Here is an 18,958-nt window from a genome sequence, read left to right as displayed (position 1 = left end):
GACCAGACGCTGGACCATTGCGCCAAGTCACCCGAAACGAATTTACCTCAAAATAACTACGGAAAAAAAAATGATAGCCTGGTCATTATTTTGAAAGAGTGAAGTAGGAAAATAAATACAGCATTCTGATACCTCTTGGATTTTCGTATTCCACCACAGAAAAACTTTTCCTGGCTTGTTTATCTTTGCGTTTCCATCGGCTTTGACTTGATAGTCTACCTACTTAGGTAGGCACCGGGATACCTAGAATCCCTAAGCATTCCTCGTAGACTACAACGACATGGTCGATATGCCCTTCAATCTCAGCACATCTTCTCCAAAACTCCCTCGGCGAGCAACCGCTCATACCTGAGAAAAGACGGGCTATCTCGTCGAGGTTCCACTTGAGAGCCCCTGTCTTTCCTTCAACCTCTGCTACCTGCGCAGTCTCTACTGCGCTTAGGTTGCCTTTTATGATATTTTTGACGGCCATATTTTTGAGGGCCTTGGCAAGCCTCTTCCCAATTTTCAGGTAGTGTTTCTGCTTCTCCTCGAGGCGCGGTAAGTATGCTTCTTGAATAGCCATATTTGGTTGCTGTCGACGTAAATTCAGAGGAAGTATAACTGTTACTTGTTGTATGAAGTAAGGGGCTGTACTTGCTAATGAGATGCTGTTTAGGGAAAATGAAGCGTAGTAGGTTGACAGCCTGCCCCGAGAAAGTCTAGGATTCGTTTCCGGAGGGGAATCTCGGAATTTAAGGGTTTCCAATAGATTTCTCTGTTTGAATACGTATGGTGAAAGTTCACAAGCATTTTATTTCATTATAACTGCCCAGTGTCTAAGTTTCATGGAACTATCCTGTGACTAACGTTCCTCGGTATGCTTGGATGCGATAGAATTCCCTGAAATATATGAATGCTACGTTGGTGATGATTTCGCTATGAAGTTAAGCAAGCGTGTGACAACCGGGATTCCTAAATAATGTTCAACAGTAGTAGTCAAGCATATAACCATTATCCAACCAATATTACCATCTATGGCATGTTGGACTATGTATGTCGTGGCTTTGGAACTGATTCCTAACTTAGGTACCTAGATAGGGGGAATCAACCAGATGTAGGAAAATAAGTACATGATACCAGGAAATTATGGCCATTAATGAGATATTCGTTCTAGTATCGTGAGACAGTATGCCGTGACAGTAATTCAGATGTTCAATCTAGATAGTTTTTCAACATGAAAGTAAGGTTTGTCGGAATTGAGTTAGGTATAGAAAATGAAATCAATATTGACGATGCGTCCATGTACCTGGTGTTGTATCTGGGCTATAGGTATGTACCTCAGGATAGGCATGTTACCTAGGTACTGTAGCCTGGAAAGTGTTACCGGTTACCTATATGTACCTGGGTACCTTTTAAGCTTCATGTGGGGCAGGAGCTGATGTTGACTGTTTAACAGTGCTTACATAACTTGATGGAAGCTCAGTCAACCCCACCCCCACCTTTAACCTCTAACGCCTACCAACATTCACAGTTCACCTTCATCGTAACCACCAATAAATCCATTCTCCCAATCATCTCCATGAATTTCCTTGTTTCAGCCGGCGACAATCTTTTTAAAAGCATGCTCCTGAATCCGGAGAGTCCTTGATAGGTAGTTTTATTTTCTTTCGCCGTTCTCTTGCGACGTTGGTTCCGTAAAACGTCCATCCTATTCTATCAAGGTACGCAACGAGCTGTCTCAGCTGCCTGACTTAGCCTTATTGCTTGTGCGCTGTCGTTATTGATCTTATTCTAGGAACACCCGGTTACAGTTTTTCAAGGATTGCGTCCATTCATTGACATTCCGATACATACCAAACATCTATCTGATTGTGAGGTCGTCGTCTCGATATCATCTCGACATTACAACGACCTAGGATTAAGTCCAGAAGGTAGCTACTTACCTCACAGATACCTCTTCGTTTTTCACGTTTCTATACAGTGCTTACAAGTTCTATTTAGGATTCTGGGACTGCTCTGTTACCTATTACCTATCTCTACCTTTGCTTTCGCACCCCGAATTTCCAACCATACTCTAGACAACTACCCTCCGACTCCTCACATCATGGCGTCTTCATCTTCCGCCGTTAATAATCCGAACCCTCAGAATATCACTGCCCTTCTGGTCAAGATGTCAGATGCGGATCCTGACTTTCGATTCATGTCCTTAAACGATCTGCATCAGATCCTCACGAAGCAGAAAGCAGAGTTCCTGAATCATGACTATGGCACATCAGCGCGCATCATGGACGCCGTAGTCACACACCTAGATGACCAAAATGGAGAGGTCCAGAACTTAGCAGTCAAGTGGTACGTGCAAGATGCCATTTCTTAGCTTCTGCTATTACTAACAGCTGTTTAATAGCATTGGCCCGTTAGTCACCAAGATCCCTATTTCGGCCCTTGCTACCATGTTGGATAAGCTCTGCACGATGGAAATTAAGAACGCAGTCGACAATTCTATCCAGTCCATGGCCCTCCGTAACGCTATCACTTCACTCCCCAGACCTGTGCGAGGCGTCACCCCTTCTCCAGATGTGATCCAAACCTATGCGGTAATTAGCCGTACTCTCATTCCACGCATACTGGGTGTTTCAACTCTCGAGCATCCAATTGGTGGGTCACGCGGAATACTGGACAGGACTAAGGATCCTGACACTGAGGCCGTTGATGTACTTATCGAGGTTGTCCGATGCTTTGGTCCCCTACTGCAACCTCTGGAGGTTGAGAAGCTACAGGATGTCGTGGTTCAGGTGCTGGAGAAAGCGTCCACACCATCACCCACCAAGAAACGGGCGGTTGTTGCGCTCGCTATCTTGGCCCCTTACCTCACGACTGAAATTCTCGATAGTTTCGTCGCAAAACTACGCAAGACTCTTCAACAGCCCAAGATTAGTCCGGTCATACGTCGTCTGTACATTTCTATCATGGGTTCCCTCGCTCGATCGATTCCCTATAAGTTCGGTGGTTACTTGCCACAGCTTATTGAATTCGTTCTATCCCCCTTGAGCCAGGAGGAATTCCAGAGCCGACTCGATGCTCTCCATGAGGGCAACGACCAACTGCATCCCGAGTTTAACGAAATCAGCGAAACTGCGCTAGTCGCACTCGAATCGTTTCTCACCTCTTGTGGTCTGCAGATGAGAGATTACACTGACAATGTCATTGCTGCATGTCTTCGTTATCTGAAATATGACCCGAACTATGCGGTTGATGAAGATGAAGAGATGGATGAGACCGAAGACTCCGATGATGAGGATGAGAGTGATGAGGATGATGAATTTGAAGACGACGTTGGGTTCGACGATGACGACGATCCAAGTTGGAAGGTTCGCAGATGCGCTGCAAAAGCATTGTATACCCTGGTTTCGATGCGCAGCGCCGACTTACTGGAAAAGGGGACCCTATATCGCCACATTGCTTCCCCATTGGTTAAGCGCTTTGATGAACGGGAAGAGAGTGTTCGGCTTGAAATTATTAGCACCATGTCATTACTGATTCGCAAAACGGGCGAGGGCGTAATACAATCCATCTCGGCCGACGAGGAGCTTGTCCCTTCTCTCGGGGAGAACCGAAAACGCCGAAGACAAAGCAGCGGTGGTTTCGCTTATACCAACAAGGCGCCGTACCTTGGAGCAACCGGCCTCACTTCGCCTGCTCGCGAATCAGTACCGCCCACCGGACCGCGCGCCGATCTTCAAAAGCTCACTCCGCAAATCGTTAAAACGGCCACGAAGTTGCTAAAAGGCAAACAGATTGCCACGAAGCAGGCAATCATCAATTTGCTGGACGATTTGATCGCGGTGCAGAATGGAGGTTTAGCCGACTATTTCGACCAAGTTATGCAGCCAATTATCGACGTAACTAAGGGTATGACGGGAGATGCGGGTTCGACGTCGATGACTTTATCGGGTTCCGCATCGGCTACTGCTACTACTCTGAGAGTGGCGGTCCTCCACTTCACAAGCGACATTGTGAAGACGCACTCCTCGAGCCTCTTCAAACAATATCTGGAGAGTATCGTCGCGGGAGTTGTGTCTGCTGTTCGTGATCGATTCTACAAGATCTCGAGTGAGGCTATCCGCACAGCCGAAGAAGTAGTCAAGGCCATCACTCCTCCCAGGGCTAGACTTACGATCCAGAATTACAAACCACAGTTGCAGAAACTGTACGACATCATACTGGATCGTGCTTCAGCAGCCGACGCCGACGCCGAGGTGCGCCAGAAGGCTATTCAAGCACTTGGAACCTTGATTTCCAGGACGTCGTCCTCGGACGGAATCGCCCTGATTCCTGCCGACAAGCGCCAGGGCGCATTGGATCTACTTTTAGACCGTCTGCGAAATGAAACGACACGCCTGCACGCTGTACGAGCAATCGACAACGTTGCAGCACACTCGTCGATTTCAGGGAGTCTCGAGCCGGCATGGATCGAGAAGGTCGCATTGGAACTCTGCGGTCAACTGCGAAAATCGAACCGTGCTCTCCGAAGTTCTTGTATTCAAGCTCTGCAGCATCTGATTCTTAGCCCGGTAGTTAAGGGTCAGATCCAAGCAGTCACGGCTAGCGAGATCGTAACGGCTATTCTACCCGTCATTTCTGCGAACGACGCTTATCTTCTCAGCCCGGCCCTGTTAGTTGTTGCCCAATTGCAATTAGAGCACCCTCAACTAGTATCTTCGGCAATTTTCATCCAGACCATCTGTGAACTTCTTAAGAAGAATGTTGGGGGTCTAGCCCTAGAGTCTATAGTCACCCTAGTGTCTAACGTCGGCTCAAGCGGCATGGGAAAGCCCTTGATGGAAGGCGTTCTGCGAGTTGGCGTTGCAGGCGATCCGACTGTTGTTGGAAAAGTCGTCGGCGCCCTATTTGTTGCAAGCGGTGGTCAGGTCGGTGTGAAGGTTGAGAATTTCATTGAAGAACTTAACCAGTCTAGCAGATTGACACCACCCGACACTGCTCGACAAAGTCTCGCATTAGCTGTTCTAGGAGAGATTGGTTTGCGACTTGGGCCAAATTCTCGCCTTCAACCAAGTATTTTCTTGGAGCAATTCCACGACGAGCCGGACAAGGTATCAATTTCCGCCGCCGTGGCTTTGGGTCGCGCAGGCGCAGGAAACATGCCCGAATTTCTGCCGACTATCCTGAATACAATCAAGAAGCCGGGCAGCCAACAATATCTACTTCTCCAATCCATCCGAGAAGTGCTGCACCAGGTTGTTGCGTCATCGGCTGATATCAGCTCTTATGAGAGCGAGATTTGGGGATTGCTGTTTACGGCGTCCCAAACTGAAGACAACCGGGCGATCTGTGCGGAGTGCATAGGACGATTAGCTATAATGGAGCCCAAGACTTACATTCCGAAACTCCAGGTAAGATTTCGCGATCTTGCTATTGAATAAACAAAACACTAACCTCGATAGCAACTACTGGGAGACAAATCACCGGTCTTTAGAGGCGTGGCTGTGCAAGCACTTCGATACACGTTGCCGGACAGTGACGAGTCATTCGATCTTATGCTGAAGCCGGTGCTAGTTGACATGCTCCTCAGAGTGTTGAAGGACGAGGACATGGACATCCGCCGTATCGGCATGACAGCACTGAACTCGGCGACCCACAACAAGCCCGACCTAATCCTACCCCATCTCGGCGAATTAATACCCTACGTGATAACCGAGTCTATTATCAAGCCGGAGCTTATCCACGAGGTTCAGATGGGGCCATTCAAACATCTCGTGGACGACGGATTGGAGGTTCGCAAGGTAAGCCACCGGGAAGAAATATATATTGGTTAAAACAGGTTACTAATCAGCGCATATAGAGCGCGTACGAGACTTTGTATGCTCTTATGGAGACAGCGTTCTCTCGCATCAGCTCACTTGAGTTTTATGATCGAATCATCGCCGGTCTCAACGACGAAAATGACATTCGGTCTCTTTGCAATCTCATGCTTAGCAAGCTGATTGTCATTGATCCAGAAGAGACCACTCGCCGGCTAGACACGGTGGCGGAGTGTTACCGGAAGACTTTATCCACCAAGCTTAGAGACGGTGCGGTGAAGCAGGAGGTTGAGAAGCAAGAAGAGGCTATCAAGAGCGTGTTGCGCGTCACTCTTCTGCTTGTGGAGAAGACCAAGACCACACTACCGGGAGTTGCCGGACCTGGTAGCGCGGGTCACGCTCAGGCGCAACAATCAGTGCAGAATCCCGTTTGGCAGCAGTACTGGGAATGGGTCAACAAGGACTTTGAGCGTCAGCTGAAGACACTACGGGAAGAGAATAAGGAGATGGGTATGGGTATGTGAAGTGTGAGAGTATGAAGTGAGATTCGACATTGCATTGCGAGGGGTACCTGCGACACCACGCGCCACGACAAGTCACCAACTGGTATCGTACGGAAGGGGTCCGTTATTTGCTTCAAGGCATGCCCTCTTGACTCTCGGCTGTTGGCTAGATAGTAGCACGTGGCCTTTAAGTCATGTTGCGAACGTCGAATGCCTAAAAGAAGAAATCATAGTGTCGGTACATACACCATGTACTTGTTCATAGCTATTACATTGCAAGAAAAAAAATTTCGTAATTTGTTGATGTGCTGTGAAGGATTGCGGAGCTTAGAAGTTTACCTAAGTCGGAAGCCAAAAGAGCTATGACCAAATTGCCCCGGCAAGCTAGGATAGATCGGTTTTAATGACGTTGATAAAAGGTAAGACTTGATGAAAGTGGCTCTGTCCTTAACTGGGATGCCGGGGAAGAGCCCCACACAAGCTCCGATTATACATCCCGATGTACCTACCTAGAGGTACCTCTACCTTAAGACATGTCTAAATAGGGTACGTATTTTGTGAATAATGGAGAAGGTCAAGAAGGACCGGAGCAAATAGCGCGAGAGATTTCTAGATATACCTCACTTAAGGTTAAATATGTAAGTGAAATTAAGTTAGATGATATCTTTTTATTTATCTAAACCTCATCTTCATCGCCAACCTCTCCTCTTGCTAAGTTCTCGTCCCGGAATACTACGACAGAATACCTCGGTATTTCTGTATACGTACATGTAGGTAGGCAAAAGTAACGCAATTGTTGAGCCGACTTACATAAGAGACAGCTGCATTCTTCTCTGCCAAGTGCATGCATTACACATACATTCGTTGGAATCCTACAAACATCCATTACACATTACACCTCGATTCTGGGACACTCTCCGAGCCACTGCGGCGGCAATTGACTTAACTCACCTACATCAAAACTCTTCTCTCCGCCTACATCTGACCGTCGACCAACAGAACACACACGGAACGTAATAATATAGAAAATAATCATGTCGACATCTCGCATATTCACTTCGGGTCTTCGCACCGTCACTAGACGAGCTGCGCAAGCACCCACAAGCCGACAATCAGCTATGCGCACAGCAGCTCGGAGAGGATACGCGAGCAGCGGCCACGGCGGCAGCGCGGGCGCAGAGAAGTCGAGCGATTTGCCCTGGTAAGTGTTTTCTCCCATCCCTTCGTCCGCTCACCATGAACGGGACGTAAGCAATTCGGAGGAGAGGAGAGAATCAGGAGACCAATTGAAGGAAGGTGGGGAGGGGTTGCCCCGATCGTATGTTTCAGCAAACCTATACCGGCATGACAGGCTGACATGTTTCTTCTTGGGATTATAGGCTCATCGCCTCCGTCGGCATCACCATACCCGGCTTAGCATGGATGCTCTCTGGCCCGTCTACGAAACCGGCCTCACACGGCTCTTCGCACGGCGACACACCCGCCGCGGCCTCAGAGCCGTCGCCCGACCCCGCCGCCGAGGACTCATCCGACTCCGACTCCGACTCCTCAGGATCCGACACCCATTCTTCATCTTCATCCTCATCCTCAGATTCCGGCTCAGGCTCGAGCGAACCCCCAGAATCCCAGCCCAACCCCAAGGGCACGAGCTCGCAGACGGGGCAGCAGGTGCCCCCGCCCCCGGCGGACAACACGGACGCGGGGACGGACCCGGAGGGCAAGCGCAAGGCGCAGGAAGGCTACAAGCAGATCATCGAGGAGAAGAACACGCGCGCGGCGACGAGCTCGAGCGACATGCCCAGCAAGAAGGCCGCGGCCGAGCACCCGCGCGAGGACCCGCAGAAGGGCGAGGGCGAGGGCGTGCAGAAGGGTGGGCCTAAGTGATTGTTTTTGATTTCTTATCGCCTACGTTGAAGTCTCTAACTACTGAGGTTTGGTGGACGCGATGAAGGGGCGACTGGGAGGAAAGGAGAGGAGAGGAGAGGAGAGAAAATGTGATGCAAAGGGGGGAGGGGGAGGAGTGTACGATTACGGAATGCGTGTTCCATACCTACCTAATATACAGGAAAAGGAGAGAAAAGAACGGGGTAGGGAATACGAAGGTCATTAATGGGACCAAGGCAAAAATCATCATGGAAGGCGCTTTTCCTCGTGCAGGCTTCTCATGCGGCATGTCTAATAGAAATGTGACGATAAGATGTAATGGATAGAAAAAAATCCCTACTCGTACATATCCTTCCGAGCCTAGGCATTTATCAAGCGCATTTATTATTGAGATCCATAGGTTGGGCATTATTACTAGGATCCACTTACCTTATCGCACGTACTTATAGGTAAGGACGGATATACAAAAACGAACAGCATCAATAAAGATCATTCATAACAGAAATTACGTGCTTTTCATCAGTCTTGAATTCTCTTCTGCTTCTGCTAGCTACCGTAGTTGGTAGTGTGAATAATTACGTCTTCATCCGCCTCATCTCCTTTGTCCCCTTTCCGATTCGGCATCAATTATATCATGCGACCGTTCATGTAGACGTAGAGTGTATGTGTGTGTGTTGTTTGGGTGGAAGATGTGGTAGGTCAGATGTAAAGCGCAAGGCCAAAACACCAAGGGTAGAGAAACGAACGCACCAACGCCAACGTTGCGTGAGACGACTAGTAATTACATCAATACATTTGCCCCTGGTACCTCACCCCCTGAGGACCTCCTGAGGGACAGAAAAAACAGGCATGTGAAAAGGCAAATTCCAAATTCGGATTCAGAAGTGGTCGGTGATGGATGGTCTTCGTTTTGACGGTTTATCATTGAGCCATGCTGCCTAGCAAATCATCCCCCCTCATATTCGAATCGCCCATGTACTCCTGAATGCAAGACTATGTTGTAAACCCGTGTGCAGATGGAAACCCGTCTAGCGACGTTTGAGACAAAGGAAATATGTAGATGGGTTCTCGGCAATTGGGATGGTGCTATACTAGCTCATCGGAAAATTGGGTGCCAATGCCTAGAGCATTTATTGATCATGAGTAGTCCAGTTCGTGTCAAGAATATGCTTCGGCCATGGAGGTAAAGCAATGGCAAATTTAGGTCCACAGACGAGATTAATGTCTTTCGTAACGGCCGTTCAAATTCATAAAAGTGCGCCAGAGTAATATGATTGGAGGTGGCGATCAGACAACGTGCTCAACCATGATGCATAACGGCCGTTTCATGGAAAACCTCCAAAGACTGGACTGAGTCCGAATCTAAACTGACTGGTAGAGTAGAAGGGGCTCGCCGACATTTTCGATCTCAGGTATTGTGCACTTCAGATCGAATGCCTTCGATAGAACGATCTTGAAGATCTATGCGAAATTGGTCAGTACACCATCATTTGGAAGACGGAAGAAAGTATCTCTAGGGGTTTAACTAACCTTCTGGACGTTGATGCTGTGGCTAGTACTGCTGAAGATGAGAGCAGCACGCATAGCTTTGGCAAATCGTTTGGCCTAAATTAGGTGTTAGCTGCAAGTCACCAACCCCACTTATGCATAATGAATTTACCTGGTTTGATATCTCCTCCTGATCCTCTCGAGGGAAGTTGACGAAGTGGTCGTACTTGGTGCCAACTAAGATAGGGATGGCTGTCTTGTTGAAACCACGTCCTTGTCGATACCACTCCTTGATACTGTTGAGGGTACTCTTGCGCGTCAAGTCGAACATGAATAGAATGGCGACCGCGTCGTTACAGACCAAGGGTAGCATGTTGACGAATTCCCGTTGACCACCCAAGTCCCAGATGCTGAACGTGATCTCGGTGTTGCGTATGCTGATAGTCTTCTCCATGAAGTTGACGCCTAGCGTCTGGATGTAATCCTCGTCCCAGCTACCCTCGACATACTTCACCATCAGAGAAGTCTTGCCAATCTGCGCATCGCCTACCATGCCAACCTTGATCACAACGTGGTTACGCGTATTGCGATCCGCACCATTGCCATTACCGTTGCCATTGCTTTCTCGCGAAACGTGTTCATTGTAGTGTCGTTCGCCGGTAGGAGACATAGATGATGCAGGTCTTCCCATGGATTGTGGAGGAGGGGTGTCGTACTGCTGAGCTTCATACTGAACGTTCGGGTCGATGTCGTCGGGTTGCGCACTGTTGACATTGGCTAGACCTTGGTCAAGGGACTGTGACTGACGATGATATGGCTCATGGCTACCCAACTCACCCGCTAGATGCGTGGTCCCTTCGATACCGCCGAGGGTATCCTCGAGGGCATCGGGGGGAGCGCGCGGGGCTGCGGGCGGCGTTGCGGTAAAGGGATCTTGGTCCATGGTATCTAAGGCGTCGTGGAATTGGGCTCCAGACCCTGCTGACAATGTTGACGAATCCACGTTGAGAGGTGTTGATAAGGAGGGGTTATGATGGAAGTAGTCGGCCGTAATTCAGACGTAAGGAATGTAAATGAAGTTTGGGGCGGACGACGAGAAGGTCTCAGATTAGCCCCGTGTGTCTAACTTCATTGGATAGTCTTGGAATGAAGGAGGACTCCGATGAACGAGGGATGTCCGGTGCGACTTAGCGAACGTCTATGAGGAGCAGCGTCAGCGTCAGTGCCAATGTAGATGCTAATACACATCTATGATTAGTATGGGCAGATGAATGCGGCTGCCAACTCGTAAACGGTTAGGCTGTTGATCCGGGGATGCAGATGCAGATGCAGCTATGGGTATGGGTATATGGGTATGAATATGGAGATAGTGATGGAGATGATATGTATGTATCCTGACCTTATGGGAAAAGGGAGGACGAGGCCATGAAATTTGGGGATGGGGACGAGGACGGGGACGGTGACGACGAAGATTGGTTCCTCGCAAATGGCAAATTGAAGACCAGACCCAAAAATGGTTTGGGTAGGAATTATAGAAGATTGTGTGCATACATACCCTTCGTACCTTTCAACGGCCCGTTAACAAGGTCTTGACGTCCAACGACCTGGGGATGGATGGAGCACGATGGAAGTTCTTAAAGTTGGCTAAGTTAGAAATTGGACCTTGCCTTTGATGATGCGGGATCCCGGGTGATGTTACGGGTGGAACCTTAGGTACGAAATACCTACTGTACGTGATTGAGGGGCTAGACGAACTCTACACTAGTAGTGTAAAGTTTAGGGACGTTGGGACGGTTGGCTATTACCGTATTACGCCGCGAATGGGAAGCAGCGTCTACTGAGCTGTAGTGGGTAAGAAGAATGAGATGGAAGTTAGGATGGATCAATGAAGTAAATTGAAACTCTTTTTTTTATTTCTCTCTTTCCCCTTCCTAAACCTTGTATCACATACCTCGATATTCACTTCGATGTTGTTTCCCGTTTACTATGCGTCACGTATTAGAACAAGGTCCTTAAACCCAGCTGGCAATCGCAAATCCGGGGCGGCTAAGTTTAGCACCAATAACGGTCGACGAATAGGGTAACAGGAAACGGATCGAGGTCAAGCAACTCATCGGACGCGACGCGAGCCTTGTAAACGACGTTTCGCGATAGGAAACACGAAACACTTTCCATTATTACTACAGTACGAGTACATATGTACTTGTGTATGTATGTAAGTATTATGTGATTTTGACATGATAAGTCCTTCCACTAGAAACATATGGATAGACATGTCTCAGACCATTCGATTATCAACGAAGCTGAAAAGGTTGATGTCAGCAGACAAGTAGACATTGTTGACGTTGTTTATTATAATTGGCAGTCCGGACAAATTGTTTTCCTCTGCGTTGTTGATGCAGGCTCTTAGATAAACATCCGTCATAAAATGCAACATCGTACACTACATCAATGCAAGTAAACCTAATCGGCATTGGTCAGTATATTAACCAATAGAAGCTAGACGCAGATATCCTTAGATATGCTTCTAATGGTGTCTCTTATCAATTGAGTTTGAATGCCACCCGGAGTTTCATCATGGCGCGGGGCTAATTCAAATTCTCTGATTGGCCAAACCTGCCACCGGGTTCTGCCGGGTGCTCCTACGACACGCACTGTCTAACTCCCTGCCAAATACACAATGAAATACAGTGCGAATCCATTCATCGGGCAACTTTTCGGCCTCGAGCTCTAGAAAATCGTACCAGTCTTAACAATTCATGTATCTACGGAATAGTGGTATCATAGATACGATATCAGTCGCACACACACAGCTTTGAGAGAAAAGCTTCACCGAAACTACCATCTATCAAAATCCTCCCTCCTCTAACGCCTCCCGCACCACCACCTCTCTACTCTAAATCATGGCATCAATCGCACGATGCCTCCGGGCAGCTCGACCGTCGACACTCTCTCGACTAGCACAGACAACGCCCCTCACACGATCCAATTGGCAACCGGCATCGCTGCGAGCATTCTCTGCCTCATCGATAAGTAAGCTCTCCGATGTCGCCAGCGTCTTCCGCTCTCCCCAAAACTGTTTATTCCCACATATACCCGAGTTTCTAACCGCAAACTCCGTACCATAGGAGAGATCCGCAAGTACACAAAGGACCACGAGTGGATCGACCTGAACACGAACAAGAAGGAGGGCGTGATCGGCATCTCGGAGTACGCGGCCGAAGAGCTGGGCGACGTCGTGTATGTTGAGCTGCCCGAGGAGGGCAAGGAGGTCAGCGCGGGCGACGCCATCGGCGCCGTCGAGTCCGTTAAAAGTGCCGCCGACATCAACTCCCCTATCGCCTGCAAGATTACCGGCATCAATTTTGCTCTGGAGGAGAAGCCCGGCACCATCAACCAGGTGCCCGAGGACGACTCGGCTGGTGGTGGCTGGATCGCGAAGGTCTCCGTCAATGAACAGGGCATCAAGGACTTTGAGGCTCTCATGGACCTCGAAGAGTACAAGGCGTTCACCGGCGCCGAGGAACATTAAACTCGAGACAACTTTTACGAGGTGTTATGAAGTGTTGAGAGTACGAAGTGCATAGTAGGTACGGGCAGTACGGGGTAGAGCAAGGTCCAGATTTTTTGGCCGAGGGGTAAGGGGTAGGGGTAGGTGTTCATCGGAAATGGAAATCATTCAACAACCAACGAACGGGAGAACGGGCTCAACCTTGTATCATAAACTCGTTTGGGGTATTCTCATCATCATGGCGAAGTTCATCCGCGGAGATTCTAGCTAGGCTTGCAAATATGTATCTAGATGGATGGCCAGCAAAGTCTATAAAGCATCATCCCAACCATTTTTCTCTCTTTTATCCCCTTTATTCCCAGCTCCATGTCGTGTTGTTTTCTTCTAGAGCGATATGCTGTTTCTATGCTGGTACCCACGGCTCCTTTTTGTCTTGATTCGCTTCTCGCTCCGCATTTATCACGTCGAGGATCTTCTGGGCGCCGTTATCCGTCAGCTGTTGGGCGACTTTTAGGCCAAACGCGACAGCCTCCTCGCGCGTCTTAATCTCCTCAGTCTTCTCAGCGTCCGCGGCTTCGGTGCCTTCGACGTTGACAACCGTCGCCACCAATTTCAGTTTATTGTCTCCTACCCATTGTGTCTCAACACCGATAGGAATACTGCATCCACCCTCCAGCGTTCGCATGACACTTCGCTCAGCCTCACAAGCCAACATAGCTTCGTTGTCCTCCAAGGCCTTCAGCAAATCCAGCGTCTTCTGGTCGTCCGCGCGCGCCTCGATGCCCAGACCACCTTGACCGACAGCATGCAGCATGCCGCCGCCCTCCGTCGTACTGTCCAAGTACTGCGTGATACGGCCCTCCTTCCCCGTCCGTAACAAGCCCGCCGCAGCCAGGATCAGCACCGTGAACTCGCCATCCTCGGCATCCAGCTTTTTGACACGAGTGTCGATGTTGCCGCGCATGTCCTTGAACTCCAGATGCGGGTACCTTCGTCTGATCTGCGCCATGCGTCGCACGCTACTCGTACCGACCACGGCACCAGCCGGCAAGTCGGCCAGCGTCTTGTACCTGTCCTCCAGCCCCTTCTTGACGACGACGACGTCGCGCGGGTCCTCGCGCGGCGTGACGCAGGCCAGCACGAACCCGTCCGGCAGCACGGTCGGCATGTCCTTGAGCGAGTGCACGATGAAGTCGACCTGGCCCAGTTTGAGCTCGGCCTCCAGCTCGTTCGTCCACAGCCCCTTGCCGCCGAACTTGTACAGCGCCGTGATCTTGTCCTTGTCCGCCGTCGAGTGCATCCCCCTGATCTCGAAGTCGACGTGAGGGTGCAGCGCGCGCAGCGCCGACACCACGTATTCCGCCTGGATCAGCGCGAGCGCCGACTTGCGAGTGCCGACGCGGAGCACGGTCCTCGGCGCGTCTGACGTCGCGGGTTGCGTACCGGTGGTCGACATTGTGTGTTTGTGGCTGTGTAAATGTGGTGGTCGTCGTGACTAGGTGCGATACTCGGGAGTGCTGGTGAAAGATAGACCGGTCTGGGGTGGTTGACAGGAGTTTAAGTAGAGAGTTCGTTCTCGTAAGTCTGCAATTGGCACGTATTGCAAATTTCAACCCCGCTTGTACTTATATGTTGTCGACGTAGGACAAACTTGGAATTTCAAAGAAGGTGTACAGATTTACGAAGTTTTCCGCGGGGTCCAGGGCAGCCGGATTTAGGGGATTGATGGAGGGTTGGAGGGGGATCAACAGCGGGGCAGGGGCAAGTATTCTGTACCGGACAGGGTCCTGCAGGCGCGAAGTGCGAAATTCGGGTCGGCTCCTGCCGTATGTTACCGGTCACTTCAACTACTAGCCCCCTATTTATTACTTCTATGCTGTTACTCTTAACTTTAATCTTTCAAACCTCACCAACATCCATTCTACTTGAGTCAATGTCAATGGAATAACAATTGTTGGCTAGGTGGTCTAGGAGCTTTGAATCAACGAGAATGTCTTGAACAATTCTCCTAAACTTTTCTCCTATTTCCCATTCAGATATCATCCGAAGTCTAGCGTGTATTCATCCACTCGAACGCCAGAGCCTTACGATAAGCCGTACTCAGTATGCTCCGCGCGAACGGTTACATACCTAAAACGGCGATTGCCGTTTTAAGCCTCACGGTCCAACTTCTATCTCGAATTCTAGAATTCTAAAACTACATCTATCTGTAGCACAGATCTCACCGCATTCGTTACACCATATACGTCTCTTTGAAATTGTACATGTACGACCATGTACTCTACAGAAGACAGTATTAGTCCATAAAGTGCGGTTAGTTGTAAAAGAGCGTAGGGTGTTATGGTTCCAAGACACGGACCGGATGCTTCATCCGGGTGTGGTTGAGAAGACCCGAAATCTACAAGGCCACACTTTATTGTGCTCTTGTTCCACGTACCGCAACCATGTTGAGATGAATTAGGCAGTTCATCCATGAGAGAGGTATCTATATAGCTAAGTGAGTTTCCACTGCTTTCAACATTCGCCTCTCATTTCCAAAAAAGGTATTCTGTCATATCACGAAGACGTCTCACCAAGACGTATCGAGATTTTTGAGCATCTAATTCTCTTTCACCTCTTTCACCTATGACACTTGCTCTTGCAGGAATATACTCCGAGCTATTCTCTGAAATCGTACATTTCACTCAGAATATTTCTCTATAAAAGGTCATAGATCATAAGATACTCGGTTTTGCCGAAGAATTGACAATGACAGCCTCACATACCATATTATAATATGAGGATTTCTGTCTTTCTTTTTAATTCTACCCTCCTAGCCGCTTCTACGCTGGCTTGGAGGGGCCCACTTCCACGGGCCGAACCATCGGGCTCTTCTCCTTCAATGCCTTCTCCACCGGCAGGCGAGTCTCCTTCTCCGGGTGGAGCCGTTCCGACTCCCGGCAATCCTGGCCCATCACCCAGCGGCTCTCCAGGCGGCCCTAAATGCGGCAAAGGATACACTTACTGCGGTTACATGCTTACCTCGAGCGGTCACAGTACGAACCCTAACTAAGGAAACCATTAACCTAGGGGTATTTATTGTTGCTAACATCAGTAGACTTCGGCTCCACTGATATTAGCAAGGCTTACTGCAACGGCTTGCAAGAGCTCTGTGCTAATGGCAAGCCAAAGACGGATGTTTCTGAAGCTGTCTTCGTCTGCATGAACGATCAGCCGTCTACGGTTGAGCTCCTGTGCGCTTGTGGTGGCAAGTGTCGCAACGACGCCGAGACCAACTTCATCGCTCACTGCGACAAACCTTGCATCAACAATTAAGCACACACTTAACTTGAACATGTGGAGAGGGCGGAGAGTGGGAGTTTACCCAAACACTCACTTTGTTTTGGGAAGGTCATGTGGTTAATGCGAGCAGAAATTCGTAGTAGTTTCACTGTTGCAGCATCGCTCGTTAGTCACATCATGAATGTATGTCGAATTGCATTTCTTTTCATAGCGGCATTTATACCACAGCCATAGCTTTGGCTTATTCCCATATTTCTGAATCCCTACCAAATATAGATAGATATTAGAATGCTGTGAACATGTGCCTCATGAAATCTAAGGGGGTATTTCAAAGAGCACTTGAAGCATCTCCGTATTCATGGTTCTGCCATCTATTGGATATGCGAGTTCGAGTACTAGATGACTTCCAGTCTTTGAATGCCCTCGCTTAGAGTTTCTAACAAATTGACAGAAATATGCAAGAGATCGATGACTTTTTTGACGTATCACATCAGCATCCTATTTTAAGGCACTTACTTCCCAATTGGGCGATGTGGCTCTAATAGGATTAGCCTACTACTTCTGCTGCTGTCTAGCGGCACGGACAGGATGATTCTCGTGATGTAGGACTCAGCCTCTAAGACGCTGGTGTCTAGATTCTCCAACGTAATATTACCCAATCAGCGCTTAGGTATCCGGCCTGCATCTGCCGACCACCTTGAGATCTAGCTAGTAATTGATCATTGCCAGCCGCTGACAATCCCTACCTCTTCGTGTTCACGGGCGGGACCTCGTAAGGCTCACGATGTGTGCATACTTCGCTTCCTTAAAGAATCACGTAGAACTAGTAGAACGGCGATTCGGTATCGCCATCACATCGCGGTCTGCGGCCTCGCGACGGGCGTCCGCCACGCGAGCGCTCGAGCTGCGACCGTGAAGAGGGATATAAAGTCTTGGTCGCCCGACGAATGACAAAGAGATTCATACCGTACTTATTGAATCAATCTAAACCGTCAAGGACTTACTTTACTAAGACCTACATACCTACTACCTACATAATTGATAGTTATTTAATATCTAATACCCCAGATATCAAATCTGCACCTACCTACCTACCTGCCAATTACGCCGCATCATCGCCATTAGCAATCGCCATTACCGATCATCTCATCCCCATACAATAGTAAAAGAAAGCAAAAAAAAAAAGATGCTCACTTCACTCCTCACCAGCCTAACCCTCCTCGCCCTCGCGGGAGCCACCCCGGTCCCGCAAACCGCGCAACAGCTCTCGCGGGCCAAGGCGTACCAGCTGCAGATCCAGCTGCTGGACCCGACCAAGGATCTCGAGCCGTCGATCGCGGGCACGTACATCGGCACGATCCACGTGGGCGCGGGCCTCAACGTCGCGGTCGCGGGGGGGCGCAACGTGTCGGGCGACACGCCGTTCTACACCAACGGCACGGCGGCCGAGGGATACGTCGATGTGCTCAATGACTTGGGTACCGCGTACCCGTGGGGCATCAAGGTGCAGGACCAGAATAGCAGCGATGCGACGTATCCTGGCGAGCACGATGTTGAGATTGATGTTGGAGGGGGGTCGAATGGGCTGGGTTTGGTTACGGATGGTGGTGAGGTTACGTTAGGGGGTCTTGCCGCGGGGAATTACGCTGTGTGTAATCGGTTTAACGGGTATGTGAGGGCGAACTTGACGATGGTTAAGTACGTGTATGAAGGCGAGACGCTGCCGGATGGGTGTGTGGGGATCGAGTTCGTGCCCCTGTGCGCGGAGCTGAATACGCTGCCGGAGGGTAGCGAGTGGACGCATGACTTTGTGCAGGAGGTTGATTGTGTTGTTCCTGCTTAAAGGACTGGGGAGTGTATACTGCCTGCTAAGCACTCATGGGAGGTGAAATGGGGGATATTGGGCGGAAGGCATGTCGACCGTCTACTGGGCGCGACATTAATGGTAATGTGCTATTATGAAGGGATTCGATTTATCGGATGGGCGAACGCATGCCGCATTCAAGGAGTTCGGATAGCATAGCGGGACTCATGAGTTCATGATATTATAGATCTTGAGAGTTATTGCTCTATCTAGATACCTACCTAGTACATACCTATTTAATGTGAAAGGAACTTGATAACGAAGACTCAATCTTGTCTCTAGATATGTACCATACTGGTTAAGATATAGTCCGGGCATCGACTTGAACTTCAGAGCCCTGTCAGAAGCCTAACCTATTAGATAGCCACTCATGAAAAGACTGGTTAGATCTATGTTAGGCCCATCAAAAGACCTATCAACGTAGGTAGCTAGCTCTAGGGCAACGTATCTAGAAAAGGCGCTCGGTCAACATGGATACCTACCATGGTCCTATTTAGGTAGGCCAGAGCGGTTTGAAGCTCTTGATACAACAACGTCGTTGATTCCACATCCACTGGGTCCATATCGTTATAACCCTCACTATTTAGAATCCTAAAGATCTAATTTTCTTCTTGAACCTCAGTAG

The 18,958-nt window shown here is 49.2% G+C and overlaps 7 protein-coding genes across 7 annotated transcripts; 5 read left to right on the top strand and 2 right to left on the bottom strand.

Annotated features, from left to right (window-relative positions):
- The first annotated feature begins 1,511 nt into the window (after window positions 1-1,511).
- F4807DRAFT_403789 (TIP120-domain-containing protein) lies at window positions 1,512-6,760 on the top strand. Its single transcript, XM_047996045.1, has 6 exons — window positions 1,512-1,703; window positions 1,778-1,913; window positions 1,984-2,331; window positions 2,387-5,393; window positions 5,445-5,783; window positions 5,843-6,760. The coding sequence occupies exons 3-6, from the start codon at window positions 2,087-2,089 to the stop codon at window positions 6,323-6,325; spliced, it is 4,074 nt and encodes a 1,357-aa protein (XP_047859090.1). The 5' UTR covers window positions 1,512-1,703; window positions 1,778-1,913; window positions 1,984-2,086; the 3' UTR covers window positions 6,326-6,760.
- A 25-nt stretch (window positions 6,761-6,785) lies between these two features.
- F4807DRAFT_1961 (uncharacterized protein) lies at window positions 6,786-8,271 on the top strand. Its single transcript, XM_047993761.1, has 3 exons — window positions 6,786-7,074; window positions 7,126-7,505; window positions 7,684-8,271. The coding sequence occupies exons 2-3, from the start codon at window positions 7,339-7,341 to the stop codon at window positions 8,186-8,188; spliced, it is 672 nt and encodes a 223-aa protein (XP_047859089.1). The 5' UTR covers window positions 6,786-7,074; window positions 7,126-7,338; the 3' UTR covers window positions 8,189-8,271.
- Window positions 8,272-9,462: 1,191 nt separating this feature from the next.
- F4807DRAFT_1968 (P-loop containing nucleoside triphosphate hydrolase protein) lies at window positions 9,463-10,774 on the bottom strand. The gene is made up of 3 exons (XM_047993768.1): window positions 9,849-10,774; window positions 9,719-9,793; window positions 9,463-9,649 (listed from the first exon to the last, which is right to left on the bottom strand). Exons 1-3 carry the CDS (start codon window positions 10,617-10,619, stop codon window positions 9,551-9,553), a joined length of 945 nt encoding a protein of 314 aa, XP_047859088.1. The 5' UTR covers window positions 10,620-10,774; the 3' UTR covers window positions 9,463-9,550.
- Window positions 10,775-12,284: 1,510 nt separating this feature from the next.
- Window positions 12,285-13,432, top strand: F4807DRAFT_1943 (glycine cleavage system H protein-like protein). Its single transcript, XM_047993730.1, has 3 exons — window positions 12,285-12,709; window positions 12,805-13,266; window positions 13,332-13,432. The coding sequence occupies exons 1-2, from the start codon at window positions 12,580-12,582 to the stop codon at window positions 13,206-13,208; spliced, it is 534 nt and encodes a 177-aa protein (XP_047859087.1). The 5' UTR covers window positions 12,285-12,579; the 3' UTR covers window positions 13,209-13,266; window positions 13,332-13,432.
- Window positions 13,399-14,745, bottom strand: F4807DRAFT_1949 (porphobilinogen deaminase). Its single transcript, XM_047993740.1, has one exon. The coding sequence runs from the start codon at window positions 14,641-14,643 to the stop codon at window positions 13,591-13,593; it is 1,053 nt and encodes a 350-aa protein (XP_047859086.1). The 5' UTR covers window positions 14,644-14,745; the 3' UTR covers window positions 13,399-13,590.
- A 1,067-nt stretch (window positions 14,746-15,812) lies between these two features.
- F4807DRAFT_1931 (uncharacterized protein) lies at window positions 15,813-16,736 on the top strand. Its single transcript, XM_047993712.1, has 2 exons — window positions 15,813-16,222; window positions 16,285-16,736. Exons 1-2 carry the CDS (start codon window positions 15,964-15,966, stop codon window positions 16,500-16,502), a joined length of 477 nt encoding a protein of 158 aa, XP_047859085.1. The 5' UTR covers window positions 15,813-15,963; the 3' UTR covers window positions 16,503-16,736.
- Window positions 16,737-17,107: 371 nt separating this feature from the next.
- F4807DRAFT_403766 (uncharacterized protein) lies at window positions 17,108-18,597 on the top strand. Its single transcript, XM_047996044.1, has one exon. The coding sequence runs from the start codon at window positions 17,656-17,658 to the stop codon at window positions 18,310-18,312; it is 657 nt and encodes a 218-aa protein (XP_047859084.1). The 5' UTR covers window positions 17,108-17,655; the 3' UTR covers window positions 18,313-18,597.
- Window positions 18,598-18,958: the final 361 nt, after the last annotated feature.

Source organism: Annulohypoxylon truncatum (genome assembly GCF_022578515.1).
Source record: "Annulohypoxylon truncatum strain CBS 140777 unplaced genomic scaffold F4807scaffold_1, whole genome shotgun sequence".
In the NCBI taxonomy this organism is placed as follows: domain Eukaryota; kingdom Fungi; phylum Ascomycota; class Sordariomycetes; order Xylariales; family Hypoxylaceae; genus Annulohypoxylon; species Annulohypoxylon truncatum.
Note: the sequence above shows the minus strand (reverse complement) of the source record. Positions and strands in the feature narration are given on the sequence as shown.

Excerpts from the sequence above, each read along its gene's own strand:
- F4807DRAFT_403766 (XM_047996044.1), top strand. The coding sequence starts at position 17,656 with ATGCTCACTTCACTCCTCACCAGCCTAACCCTCCTCGCCCTCGCGGGA.
- F4807DRAFT_1961 (XM_047993761.1), top strand. The coding sequence starts at position 7,339 with ATGTCGACATCTCGCATATTCACTTCGGGTCTTCGCACCGTCACTAGA. Across the intron at positions 7,506-7,683 it reads AAGTCGAGCGATTTGCCCTG|GCTCATCGCCTCCGTCGGCA; the intron begins GTAAGTGTTTTC and ends TTGGGATTATAG.
- F4807DRAFT_403789 (XM_047996045.1), top strand. The coding sequence starts at position 2,087 with ATGGCGTCTTCATCTTCCGCCGTTAATAATCCGAACCCTCAGAATATC. Across the intron at positions 2,332-2,386 it reads CAGAACTTAGCAGTCAAGTG|CATTGGCCCGTTAGTCACCA; the intron begins GTACGTGCAAGA and ends GCTGTTTAATAG. Across the intron at positions 5,784-5,842 it reads ACGGATTGGAGGTTCGCAAG|AGCGCGTACGAGACTTTGTA; the intron begins GTAAGCCACCGG and ends CAGCGCATATAG.
- F4807DRAFT_1943 (XM_047993730.1), top strand. The coding sequence starts at position 12,580 with ATGGCATCAATCGCACGATGCCTCCGGGCAGCTCGACCGTCGACACTC. Across the intron at positions 12,710-12,804 it reads ATTCTCTGCCTCATCGATAA|GAGAGATCCGCAAGTACACA; the intron begins GTAAGCTCTCCG and ends TCCGTACCATAG.
- F4807DRAFT_1949 (XM_047993740.1), bottom strand. The coding sequence starts at position 14,643 with ATGTCGACCACCGGTACGCAACCCGCGACGTCAGACGCGCCGAGGACC.
- F4807DRAFT_1931 (XM_047993712.1), top strand. The coding sequence starts at position 15,964 with ATGAGGATTTCTGTCTTTCTTTTTAATTCTACCCTCCTAGCCGCTTCT. Across the intron at positions 16,223-16,284 it reads GCTTACCTCGAGCGGTCACA|ACTTCGGCTCCACTGATATT; the intron begins GTACGAACCCTA and ends TAACATCAGTAG.
- F4807DRAFT_1968 (XM_047993768.1), bottom strand. The coding sequence starts at position 10,619 with ATGGACCAAGATCCCTTTACCGCAACGCCGCCCGCAGCCCCGCGCGCT. Across the intron at positions 9,794-9,848 it reads AGGAGGAGATATCAAACCAG|GCCAAACGATTTGCCAAAGC; the intron begins GTAAATTCATTA and ends CACCTAATTTAG. Across the intron at positions 9,650-9,718 it reads ACAGCATCAACGTCCAGAAG|ATCTTCAAGATCGTTCTATC; the intron begins GTTAGTTAAACC and ends AATTTCGCATAG.